The sequence below is a fragment of the Hyaena hyaena genome, unplaced genomic scaffold (assembly GCF_003009895.1).
Source record: "Hyaena hyaena isolate Hyena2069 unplaced genomic scaffold, ASM300989v1 scaffold_1692, whole genome shotgun sequence".
In the NCBI taxonomy this organism is placed as follows: Eukaryota; Metazoa; Chordata; class Mammalia; order Carnivora; family Hyaenidae; genus Hyaena; species Hyaena hyaena.
This window is the reverse complement of record NW_024082328.1, coordinates 189826-202156: the sequence shown is the minus strand read 5'-3', so window position 1 is coordinate 202156 and position 12331 is coordinate 189826. Positions and strand designations below refer to the sequence as shown.

The 12331-nt window shown below is 67.1% G+C and overlaps 1 protein-coding gene across 1 annotated transcript in view; it reads left to right on the top strand.

Moving 5' to 3' along the window:
• Positions 1-12331, top strand: part of RABL6 (RAB, member RAS oncogene family like 6) — a 20414-nt gene extending 8083 nt beyond the window's left edge. Inside the window, exons 3-15 of the mRNA XM_039224621.1 lie at positions 876-923; positions 2762-2814; positions 3641-3732; positions 4546-4686; positions 5000-5105; positions 6948-7051; positions 8864-9168; positions 9290-9440; positions 10131-10346; positions 10416-10650; positions 10951-11122; positions 11532-11590; positions 11686-12331. Coding sequence (XP_039080552.1) covers positions 876-923; positions 2762-2814; positions 3641-3732; positions 4546-4686; positions 5000-5105; positions 6948-7051; positions 8864-9168; positions 9290-9440; positions 10131-10346; positions 10416-10650; positions 10951-11122; positions 11532-11590; positions 11686-11874 — 1871 coding nt within the window. The 3' untranslated portion in view covers positions 11875-12331. The remainder of the gene's footprint in view (positions 1-875; positions 924-2761; positions 2815-3640; positions 3733-4545; positions 4687-4999; positions 5106-6947; positions 7052-8863; positions 9169-9289; positions 9441-10130; positions 10347-10415; positions 10651-10950; positions 11123-11531; positions 11591-11685) is intronic.

The following is a 12331-nucleotide window of genomic DNA, read 5'->3' as shown; positions in this document are numbered from 1 at the left end:
GGGCCCAGGGAACCCCCCACGGCACCCCTTCCCAGCTGGGGGGAAGCTGGCTGTGGTGGGTGTTCCTGTGGCCCTCGGCCTGGGGCAGGCATGCGCAGTTCCCCACCTCGCCCTTCCCCCTCCCCCAGAGCCCGGGGTGGAGCGGTGAGCCCACTACCAGCAGACACGGGTCCCCACACCCCTCCCTCCCGACTAGCAAACGACTAGCAAACCGACTAGCAAACCTAGCAAACCGACTAGCAAACCGCTAAGGAGGGTCTAAGAGTCCCCTCCCTGTGAAAAAAAGACCAGTCATTCAGAGCAAGCTTGCATGAGGCCCCGCCTCCCCCTCGGGGGCCTGTCCTGGGCCAAATCCACCAAAGGCTTTGGTAGAAACTTGGCACCAGGCAGCCAGCCAGACCCAGCCCGACGTCCCGGGGAACGAAGTTGAGGCTGGTCGCTGGGCAAGAATCGAGCCAGAGTGACATCGGGCCCACTGAGGCCTGACCCAGCACCCACAGCCTGCTGCCTGGGCGCACCTGCAGAGAGCACCTGGCCATGTGGACCTGGGCCAGGGACAAGCCCACCCCAGGGACACCTGCCGGAAATGGGCGGCATGTCAGCTGAGGGTGTGCCAAGATGGCTCGCTGCACCTTGAGCAGGAGCCTGAAGGAGCGATGAGTCTCACTGCCATCCGGGGAGGGGCTGCAGCTCCTCGGCGGGGGGGCCGGGTGCTTGAAGAAGGTGCTGAGGGAGGAGCGCGGTGTTTCCTGGCTGGGGACCCAGCCTTGAAGTGTGGGAGCAAACCGCGACACTCAGACAGCCCCTAAAAGCCCCTCCGCCCAGAAGGCCGACAATCACAGCGGGCACTAATCTTTGTACCCCCCCTATTTTAGCCACTGACGACATCGTGAAAGTTGAGGTCTGGGACGTAGTTGACAAAGGTGAGTCCCGTCTCTTTATTACCCATACTTTTTCCTGCCGCTTCGTCCGTTCTGCGGAGCAGAAGCCCTCCCTGCCCCGTGCGCACTCTGTGGGTGTGCCCTGTGTGAGTCACGCGACCCTCTGGGTTCTCAGCAGACGCAGGGTGAACGCTGAGCGTGTGACCAGAAGGTCTGTCCCCAGGAGCAGCCAGGGGCTGTAGGAGGTCTGGCCTTGTGCCGTTCCCCTGAGTTTCTGGATCTTTGGCCACTCCCTCCTGGCGCCTAGAGTGGCTGGGCAGACGCACGGCAGTGACCGGTCAGGACCGTGGCCTTTGCTGCTTAATGTGCGTTTCACGCACTGGGACAGAGCACGTGGCCGTGGGGCAGACACAGGCCAGCAGCAGTGAGAGAGCACGCGTGAGTGGGAAAGGGGCGGCAGGAGAGGGAGACACAGTCTCCCTGTCACAGTCACCCACGTGACTGGTGCCTCACAGTCGCTGCTGGCTCTGGTGTCTCTGCTGTCACACTGAGGTGCTCGAGCTGCTGGGGACCCCCAAGACGGGGACTGCACCCCTGTGCGCCTGTTGAGGGGGGCGGGCACGCTTCTCCTCCGGCACCCTCTCATTCCCTCCGCTGTGACTCTGGGCAAGAGCCGCCATTCCTCCCTGGTGCCGGTGCCCCATGTGTGCCCTGAGCTGCCAGGCACGGGGTGCCCTGGGCTGGAGGGCCTGCCGTGCCGCACGTGTCCTCGGTGAGAAGGGACAGCCTGTCCTCCATGGGCTCTGGTTTCTGGTGCCGACACTGCACGCCCCCGTCCCCTCACCACCCCCCTTCGGAGGCGGGTTTAGGTTCCCGGGCCCGATCCAGCTCCTGTAGGGCCACCTGAGGGTGAACGGGACGCCTTAAGCCGCGGGGCCCCTCGTGACGCCCAGCATCCCTGGCAGCCCCGTGTCGCCTGGTCCCCTGCACCCCAGCTGGTTGCCTGTCGGGCAGGGTGTGAGCACCACACACAGCAGCGGAGGGCATCGGGCTTGAGAGGTGGTGGGCGGCGCGGAGGTAGCAAGGAGATGAGGCCCTGCGAGGCCCAGGGCGCCCAAGGAAGGAGGGCATCTGGGAGCACCCCTGGGCAGCGGCAGCTCACGAGATTCTCGGTGGTACCGGGGACGCGGCCCTGGGGCCCGGGAGCAGCTGCTGGGAGGGTGTGGCGTGGCCAGCTGCCATGGGACTGGGGCTGCCCGCTGCGCCCGCTGGGCCCCCGAGGCAGTGAGAGGGTCAGAAAGCAGCTGTGGAGGCAGGCAGCTGCTGGTGTAAACGCGTCCGCCCTGTAACGGCGATGGCTGGGGCTCTTTATTACGTTGGAGCCACTGGTTGGCGTTCGCTCAGGCCCAGGCCCACCTCGGCCAGCACCGGCACCAGCTCAGGGAGCCTCTCTGGCCTCCGGCGCAGCGCCTCCGAGGCTGGGCTGGGCCAGCCCGCGCCAGCCCACGGCGCCCTGTCAGGATTGGGACCTCTGTCGGCCCGGGAAGCAAGTGCCAAGTTTGAAGCAGGGCCCGGTGGGGGTCTTCGGGCGACCTTGCTGCGCGGTCCTGAGCCCTGGTGGCTGTCCTCCAGTTGAAGCCAAGCTGTCGGAGCCCATCAGGGCCTCCTGGCGAGGCCGGGCGGCCACAGCTGCCGAGGAGGTCTCCATGGAGTTGTGGCCACTTCCTGCCGCCGGCCGGTTTGCCCCAGTGCCCGCTGTGGGGGCCGCGGCTCCCCGGGGTGCCTGCTGGAGGCGGGGGCAGCCGCGGGGGGGACATAGGGAGACGCGCTCCTCCCAGGGCCACAGTTCCCTCCGTGACTGTTGTCTGTCTTCTGACCAGGGAAGTGCAGACGGCGAGGGGACGGTCTGAAGGTGGAGAATGACCCCCAGGAGGTGGGTACGTGGGTCGGGCCGTGGGGCCCACCGCTGAGGTGGGGGTTGGGCCCCTCCCCGGGACTCCGGGGGAGCCCCCACTCCTCGTGCGGCCCCCGCTGCCCGTGGCTGTTCTGGGGCTGCTGGGCCTGCCTCAGCTGCGGGCCTGTGGGGGCTTGAGCGGAGAGTGACTTAGGGGCACTGGTCAAACCGTGTGGCCCCAGGCGCACGTGCGTGTGAGCATGGCCCTGAATGGACTCTGTGGCCACCACCCTACACAGAGAAGCCAGGGGCAAACGGGCACCCCTTCCACTCGCGGAAAGCCCTCTCGCGGTTCCCAGGCTGCCACTCTGTGTCGTCCTGCCTGTAGACGGTCGTGCGCTGGCCCGTCGCCTCCTCCCTCCCCTTCTAGACAGGAGGGCTGTGTGACTGCCTGGCGCGGGTCCATCTGGCCTTTGTGTGACACTTTGCCCCTGCTCCCAGCACTGCAGCTGCCCCTGTGTATGTGCTCTAGAAGGTTCTCTGCAAGTGTCCTCCTCGGTTCTCGAAGGTGCACCTTGCAGTCGGGCGCTGGCTGCCCCAGCCCCCTTGGCCGTCCACGAGGCCCGCGGATGGGATGCTGCTGGCTGCCGAAGGGCCCTGAACCGGGCAGAGCTGCTGGGGCCCCAAAGTCGTCCCGCCCCCCCACTCTAGATAATCCTGTTTATGTGGTTTTGTTCCAAAACAAAAACAGCTGTTGTCTCTTCAGACTGGGAAAGCCCTGTTCAGCCATTTCCGGGAGGCTGGGCTCTCGGCTTGGGACTCCGCCCGGACCACTTCTCTGATGCCGCGTCTCTCCCGTCCCTAGGCGGAGTCCGAGATGGCCCTGGACGCTGAGTTCCTGGACGTGTACAAGAACTGTAATGGGGTGGTCATGATGTTCGACATCACCAAGCAGTGGTAAGGGGGGCACTGGCTGGCGGCAGCCTTCGGGGCTCCTGCCACCTCGCCACCTGGAGGGCCCCCTGCGAGGCAGCAGGTGGCCCTTCCGCCCATGCCACTGCTGGCGCCAAACGATCGGAGCCTCTCCGTGGGCACCGTGCGCTCCAGCGGTCCTGCCACACGGAGGCGGAGGCCCAGGCATCTCTGGGCATCTCCGGGGGCGGGGGGGACGGCCCTGGGGGAGGCGCACCTTCCACAGCCCACAGCCCTTCCTGAAAGTACCACGCAGCCTCTGGCAGAATCAAGCGGCCGCTTGTCGGGGGCTCCGCAAGGACACCCCCTCACAGTCTTTGACTCATGAAGGGGATGCATAGCTAACATCCTGGCAGGAGACCAGAGCAGGGTGCAGGCAGGAGTGTGGGAGTGGCTCCCACAGGCGACCGGAGGGCACCCCCGGTCCCGCCTCCGCAGCAGCGCCGGGTGGGCCGGGGGGTCTGCCCCGACCCTGCGGGCTGTGATACTGCAAGCCAGGGGTCCCGACACCAGCCCGTGGCGCCGTCCTGCGTGCTGAAGGGGCCACTGCCAGAAATGGCCTGTGGGGTCTTCACCCTGCCTTTAAATGATCATCACCACGTGTCGGTCGCTTCCCGGGGCACCGTCTGGGAGCGGGAGCCGCGGGCCCTGGACCAGGGGAGAGAGCCCCGCAGGGGGTGCCACTCACCAGAGGGGCTCCCACCGTGCTCCGGGTCCTCGGCCTGACATGCACGAGGTGGCGGGCTGGGGTTGCACGGCGGATGCTGAGGAGGTCTCTGCTCACCTGTGCTCCCTAAGGACCTTCAACTACATTCTCCGGGAGCTTCCCAAGGTGCCGACCCACGTGCCAGTGTGCGTGCTGGGCAACTACCGTGACATGGGCGAGCACCGAGTCATCCTGCCCGACGACGTGCGCGACTTCATCGACAACCTGGACAGGTGGGCGGGTGGCTGGGGCCTGGGATGCTCGCGTCCCAAGGAGCTCAGGCTCCTCCCCTTGTCCGGGTCCCAGCTTCGGCAGGGGCCCCGCTACGGGCAGTGAGGGGCAGAGCGAGTGGCAGAGGGTCTCTGCACAGGGCAGAGTGGCTTCCTGGCACCAGGCAGGCATGGGGTGGGGCAGCCAGGTCAGGGCGGCGGGGGTGATGCAGCGAAGCCCCCACCTTGGGGACATCGGGCGTGGCCTGGCCCAGGAGTGGTCTGTGACCCAGGGGGGCTGCCCCCCCCCAGAACCATCTGTTCTTCCTGCACACAGGCCCCCGGGCTCCTCCTACTTCCGCTACGCCGAGTCCTCCATGAAGAACAGCTTTGGCCTGAAGTACCTTCACAAATTCTTTAATATTCCTTTCCTGCAGCTCCAGGTGAGCCCGCCCCGCAAGGCAGGGGGGAGGGGCAGAGCTTCCCCCGCAGGTGCCGTCCGGGGTAGGGGTAGGGCCACCCGCCCAGCATGTTGCCTGGACTGCAGCTGCCCGGAGGGCTCACCGTGCCCGTGCTTTTGGCCCGGGGGTGCCTGCTCCCATCCCCTTCCATCCCCTCCCTCTGCTGCTAGCCGGAGACCTGGGCCTTCACAGATTCAGCTGCAGGAAACTGTAGAGATCCTTAAGACGTTCTTCTCAGGCTGTTTCTGACCAATAATCCAGGAACTAGAGGTTTGGGCCAGCGGGCGCCTCAGCCCCTCCCCTTAGACCCACCTTGACCCCTGCCGTGTGCTTCACCAGGCCTGTGCGGTCCCTCTTCCCCGTGTGAGCACACATGGGCTCCAAAGGCCCACAGCACGGTCTGCTCCCTGGCTCCCGACCCCCTGCCTGGTGGCACGGTGGCCCCACCGTGTCCCACCCCCCCACACTGCCAGCGCAGTGCCTGGTTTGCAGCCTGCTAAGCCCGGGTCACACGCCTGCTCTGCCTTGTTCCCTCCCCTCCTTCCTCCACAGAGAGAGCGAGCAGGGGAGAGGGAGAGAGACTCCCAAGCAGGCTCCACACTGAGCACAGAGCCTGACACGGAGCTCTGTCCATGACACTGGGATCCCGACCTGAGCTTAAATCAAGAGTCAGACACTTGAAGCGCCTGGGGGCTCAGTTGGTTAAAGTGTCCAACTTCAGCTCAAGTCATGATTTCACAGTTCATGAGTTCAAGCCCCGTCTCGGGCTCTGCGCTGACAGCTCGGAGCCTGGAGCCTGCTTCAGATTATCTCTTTCTCTCTCTTTCAAAAATAAAACCGTTTTAAAAAATTAAAAATAAGTAAATAAAACACAGAGAGAGATGCTCAACCTACTGAGCCACTTGGGTGTTTTCTTAATGTTTTACTCTGGAGTGACTTGGGGTTTACAGAGAGGTGGCAGGGAGGGTGCGAGGGCTCCTGCACGGCCCCCTTAGCTTCCCCGGGGCTTCTCTCCAAGCCACAGGCATCAAGGGTCCACCGCCCGCCCGCCGTATGGCTGCCCCTGGGCGTTCCCCTCAGGCCTGGCCACACCTCCCGTGTGGTCCTTCGGAGCCTGCTCTGGGCTGTGTGCATCTCCGGAGCCCTGTTCCGGAGCCAGGCGACTGCCATTCCCGTCACACCACGGCGGGGCACACGACCTCCAGTCAGTGGGATGCTGGCCGCTGGCCCCTCTGCAGCCACCGTGGCTTCTGTTCTTTGTCCACAAAGGTGCGGGCTCGCCCGGGGGAGTGGTGGTCTTTCCTCTCCTGTCCTGTCTCTGGAAGGACAGCCGGACCCTGCAGACAGGCGGCTGCTGTTTTCGGCCGGAGGGAAGGCTGGCGTGGGCCGACTTCACATTGGTGTCCGCTGCCACTGTACCCTGCGCTTCCCCCGGGGGCCCTGGGTGTCCCGAGTCGCCGTTATAGATCCCTGTAGCTACAACGCGCACACAGGTGCTGGGAGCGTTTCCTGTCCCTGGCAGTCTCCGCACTGCGTGTTGCTGGAGAAAGCGAGAGAAGGTTCTGCAGGCGGCCGCTGGGGCTGATGCACGTGTGAGGGCCGAGCTCCTGCCCCAGGGGTGGCGCGGGCCCAGGGCCCAGTCTTCCCCGGGCGTTGCTCGTGTCTCCGACTTCATCCCCGGAGCCACGCGCGCAGCTTGGGCGCTGCACCAGCCACCCCGGACAGGCCGGTGGACCTGGTGACCCCCGTGCTCGGCTGCAGCTTCATTCCTGGAAGGCTGGCCAAGCAGGGACTCGGGGCTGAAGGGTCCACTTCCTCCCGTAGAGGGAGACGCTGCTCCGGCAGCTGGAGACCAACCAGCTGGACGTGGACGCCACGCTGGAGGAACTGTCTGTGCAGCAGGAGACGGAGGACCAGAACTATGACATGTACGTCACCCCGGGGGCCACCACGGGGGCCAGACCTGCAGGTGGGGGGCCGCCCGGCGACAGGGCAGTGGGAGAGCCCCCACCTTGGGCAGACCCGGCAGCTCGGCCGCTCGTGTTGCTCAAAAACACCGAGTCTCTTCCTCCTCAGGTGTGGCTGTGCACAGACCGGAGTGTGGGCGGGGCGGGGGGGGGGAATCCAGGGCCCCCAGGGGAGGGAGGGAGGGTGGCCCTCACCACGAGATCGGTGCTGCAGCCCTCCCTGTTCCCTGGACCCAGGTTCTTTGTCGTACCCGCACAGCGGGATCTGGGCTTCTCTAGAACAGGCAGCTTCAGTGTCAAGTGGAGCCCACCTCACCCCGGAAGCAGACACTTGCCGAGGACGGACACCCTGAGGCCCTGGCCCCTGCGCCCGAGAGAGTGGGGCCAGGCCTTCCGTGACTGACCTGAAGGGACCCCAGGGGCCCCCCCGCTGACAGGGGTGACTGGGGTACAGTGACTGTTGGCTTGCCAGACGCAGTCGCCATGTCTGGTGCCACTGCCCTGGGCCACGGGTCCACCTGAGCCCCAGGAGAGACCTGATGCCTTGAGGTCTCTGGCTGAGGCTGCTGTGGCTTGGAGTTGCAGAGTAGGGTCCTCAGAGCTTGACTTTGGGAGGCTTGTGGGAAAGGAGTGGGGGCACCGTGCAGAGCAGCAAGGCTGACCAGGGCCCAGCACCCCTCGGGCTGGCCCGCTGCCCACCCGGGGTCCCGTCTGCCCTCCACAGCTCTGGGGGGTACGCACGTGCTCTTTCAGGCAAGTGTGACCTGAGCTGCCCCAAAACAGGTGCTTGCGTTCTCTTTGGTGCACAGAGAAGGCACGTAAACCTCAGAGCTGAGGGAGGGCGTGCGGAGGGCGCGCTGCTTCCCCGCCTGGGCTCCTGTCCTGGGAACGCCCGCCCCCCAGCACGTGTCTTGTCCCCACGGGGACTCAAAAGGGCCTTAGGGTCTCCCTGGAGCCAGATCCGTGTGTTGGTTCTGGAACCGGCCCCAGCGGTTCTCGGGGAGTGAGTTTTCACACTCTTTGGCCGCTTGGTGGGTCCCAAGGGAGGCCCACCCCTGGGAGCAGCTGCCCTCACCAAGGAAGCCATCCCGGGGTTGACCCACTTCTGGCAGCCCCCTTGACCCAGAGCGTGGGCACTGGCACCACCCAGCAACCTGCCCCCTAGGGGGATGGTGGCAGGCGCAGCCCCTGCACTCGCCCCACAGCCAGCCAGGAACCAGACCCGTGCCAGGGCTTGGCGGAGACGGCTCTGGGATGCGACTCTGGGATGCTTCCTGGAATGCGAATGTGGGGCATCAGCCAAAGACCTGGGCTCCGGCCTCAGCCTGCCCTTCTTTCTGACCCCGCCCTGGAAATCCTAACTTGGAGGTGCAGGTGGCCAACACAGACACACCCTTGCCGGCGCCCAGGGAGCCCAGCCAGCAAATGGGGCAGCTCTTCATTGCAGACCTTCCGTGGGGCAGCACCGGAGACCGCGGCCCACAGACCGTGGGGCTGGTCACTGAGGTCCAGTTGACTTGGAACCCCTGGTCTTGGCTGCTCCCTGTCTCCGGGGCTGCCTCCCCCCCCGCGAGGCAGGTCCCGTGTCTGATTGGTGGAGAGCTCAGAGTGTGAGCGACGGGCTCCCAGGCCTGCCTGTCAGCACCCCCCAGCACCCTCCCTGGAGGCTGTGGGGCCAGAGGCCCGATGAGCTCGAGGGCGAGGGCTCTGCCCTCAGAGGAAGAGCCTTAGGGGAAAGCGGGTCACTCACTGCCTGCCCCCGTGTCCCTGCAGCTTCCTCGAGATGATGGAGGCGCGCAGCCGTGGCCACGCGTCCCCACTGGCCGCCAACGGGCAGAGCCCATCCTCAGGCTCCCAGTCTCCAGTGGTGCCTCCGAGCGCCGTGTCCACGGGGAGCTCCAGCCCCAGCACGCCCCAGCCGGCCCCGCAACTGCCCCTGCACCCCCCCACGGCCTACCCTTGTCCCCCGCCCCCCACAGAGGCCCCGCCACCACCTGCAGCCCCCCCGCCACGGCGCAGCTTCATCTCAAGGCTGTTTGGGACATCGCCCGCTGCCGAGGCGGCCCCTTTGCCCCAAGGTAAGTCCCGGGAGCGGCTCTTCGGCATGGCGTGCTGCCCAAGTGGTGGGGTGCTCGTAGACCAGGTCGGGGTCCCCTCCCTCCTCCTGGGCAGGCAGGCACTGGTCTCTGCTGTCCTCAGAGCCAGCTCCTGCCACAGAGGCCCCGACAAAAGTCCAGAACGTGGAGGATTTTGTTCCCGAAGACGGCCTTGACCGCAGCTTCCTGGATGACACGGGCCCCCAGAAGGATGAGAAGAAAGTCGGAGCCAAGGTTTCGCAGGACAGTGACAGGTGAGAGCAGGGCCAGGCGGGCCCTCGGCCTCGCCCCTGCCTTCCACACCCCTGGTGAGTTCAGCAGGACCACGCAGGCAAGCAGCCTGCTCAGACCAGCCACGGGGCCGCGCGCTGGGGGCCGGCCTGGGACGCAGGCGGCCTGACCCTGCAGGTCTCTGGTGCCCGGCCACCTGCGTGTCTGCACATTCTTGGGCTGATGCCGTTCGAGAGCACTGGCAGCTGGGAGGCCCCTGCTGCCCACCCTCCTCACGGGTCCTGAGCCCGGCCCGCGCATGCTCCCCTGCGCCGCACCAACCCCGGGTCAGACTCACTGGGGAATGCAAAGTAGAGCCGGCAGTGGAGACCCCACTGAGCCCCTCCACACCCACACCCTGCCTCCATGCAGGACGGCACCCACTCGGCACATAAACAGAGCCCGGCTTCCGGCTGTGTGGTGGCATCTCCACCCCTCTCCTTGGCCCCCACCTCATGCCCCCATTCTGCCAGCCTGTGCCACTTCCCTGCCACACCAGCGGGTCCCCTCTGTGGCCTGCGGCCCCACGTGAGTGCTGAGTGCCAGCGGCAGGGTGGCTCCTCGTCCAGTGCCCACACCTTGCAGAGAGAACGTCCAGTCCAGGGTGCAGAGAGGGAAGCCGGACCCTCCGGACCCGCCTCGCGACCTCTGACCACCCTGCCCCTCCTTTGCAGCGATGGGGAGGCCCCGGGGGGCAACCCGCTGGTGGCAGGCTTCCAGGATGACGTGGACCTGGAAGACAGGCCGCCCAGCCGGCCCCTGCCGCCCCCGGGTGCTGTCCCCAGGGAGGAGACTGCTTCCTCCAGCGAGGAGGAAGCAGCGGGGACAGCAGGGCGCACCAAGGCCACTGCCGCGGCCCCCCACAAATGCGCCGAGCCAGACACCAGACGGTAAGTGGAGGGGACCCGCCCGGGGGTGGGGGCGGCCGAGAGTCCCCTGACCTCGTCCTTGTCCCAAAGGCCATCCACACAGGCTTCGAGGCCACACATGGCCGTGGAGTCCCGCCGGCCAGGCGTCCCCAAGTCCCACCGCAAGGACCCCTCAGGAGGCCGCGAGGAGCGGAGGGGTGAGCGGGCGGGGTCATCATCATCGTCGTCGTCCAGTGACCCCGAGGGCCCCATCGCCGCCCAGATGCTGTCCTTCGTCATGGACGACCCCGACTTCGAGAGCGACTCAGACACTCAGCGGAAAGCGGTGAGGCGGGGGTGGGGGGAGGAGGAGGGTCTCGGGTGGGAAGGGGGGATGGAGGAAAGCGGGCCCGGTGACATCCTCCGGGGCTGAGAGCTCCAGACCTGCACGTGACCCCGGGGAGGGGCTGGGGCCCACTCCCAGGACAGCAAGCACTGAAGGGCCGTGGCGTCCCAGCTGGCCACCCCAACTTCAGGCTGGGCGCGGGGGCCCCTGAGGCGGCTTGTCACCTGCCCGAGAAGCGCAGGAGCTGTCCCACAGGGGTCCCGAGACAGAGGTGGCCGCCCGCCCTGCCCGCTCCTCCAGGAGCAGTTCCCAGTGCGAGACGACCTCTCTGATGACACGGACGAGGATGCCTGCCGCGCCCGGCCGCCCCCAGCCCCCAAGCCCGCCGTGGCCTCCTTCAGACGGAAGGATGACTCCGATCTCTTCGGCTTGGGACTGGAGGAGACAGGCCACAAGGAGATCAGCGACGAAGGTAGTTTAGGGGCTGGGGGGCTTGGGAGGCTCCTGCCAGAGTGCCCGCCCAGGAGGCATCTGGTGGCCGGGAAGCTTGGGCTGCTCCGTAGGCCCCTGGAGCACCCACGGCTCGGCGTGGCCTGGGCCCTGCCCTCCATTCTGGGCCCCTTGAGCCCAGCTCAGCCCCGGCCTGCAGCGTCCCCCGACCTGCAGCGTCCCCCGGCCTGCAGCGTCCCCCGGCCTGCAGCGTCCCCCGGCACTCGTCCCGGAAGCTCCCTGCCCCCGGGGGGGGGGCGGGGCTGAGGCGTGCCTGCCCGGGGGTCGTCCCCCAGCTGCCCCCCTGGCAACCTGTGCTCTCCCGGCGGTGCCGGCCCGGCCCTGGGGGCCCTGGGGGGCTGTGGGGCCCACGCGCTGTCTCCTCTGTGCAGAGAAGGAGGGCAAGCCTCCCTCGAAAGAGAAGAAAAAGAAAAAGAAGAAAGGCAAAGAGGTAGGCGCCCTGCCTTCCAGCTCCAGGTGCCCGCTGGGCGGGCCGGGCGGTTTGGGGTCCCAGTGTCCGCACGGCCTGAGCCCCCCCCTTCCCAGGAGGAAGAAAAGGCGGCGAAGAAGAAGAGCAAGCATAAGAAGGGCAGGGACAGGGAGGAGGGCCGGCAGGAGCGGCGGCGGCGGCCCCGGGGCCCCGAGAGGACTGCGGTGGACGAGCTGGAAGCCTTCCTGGGGGGCGCGGCCCCGGGCGGCCACCTCCGCGGGGGTGGGGACTACGAGGAGCTCTAGGCCGCAGGCCCCTCCATGCTCGCCGGGGACGCCGGGCCCGCCCTGCACGGAGCCGGAGCCGGAGCCGGAGCCGGGCGGCGGGCTGGGCGGTGCGGGGAGCCGGCCCCTGGCGCTTCTCAGGGATGGGACTGAGGCCGAGGAGGCCGCGAGGCTGTTTACAGGGCAGGGCGTGTCCTCGTCACCGGCCCGGCCCCTGCTTGCCCCTGGCCCACCATGCTCGCTGCCCCAGGCCCCCCACTCGAGGGTGGGCTCTGCTTCCTGCCCCTTCTGGCATGGGGGGCAGACACCAGGCGGCACTGGCGCCTTTCCCGGGGCGGGTTCTTCCCGGGCCCAGGGTCCAGCTTTGCACCCGCGCTCGGGCTCGCTGCCGGCCAGGCCCTCAGGGCCTCAGACACTGTTTCCTCTTGTTTTCCGTCAACGCTCCACTCCGACCATAAAGCTCTCCTGTCTTACCGCG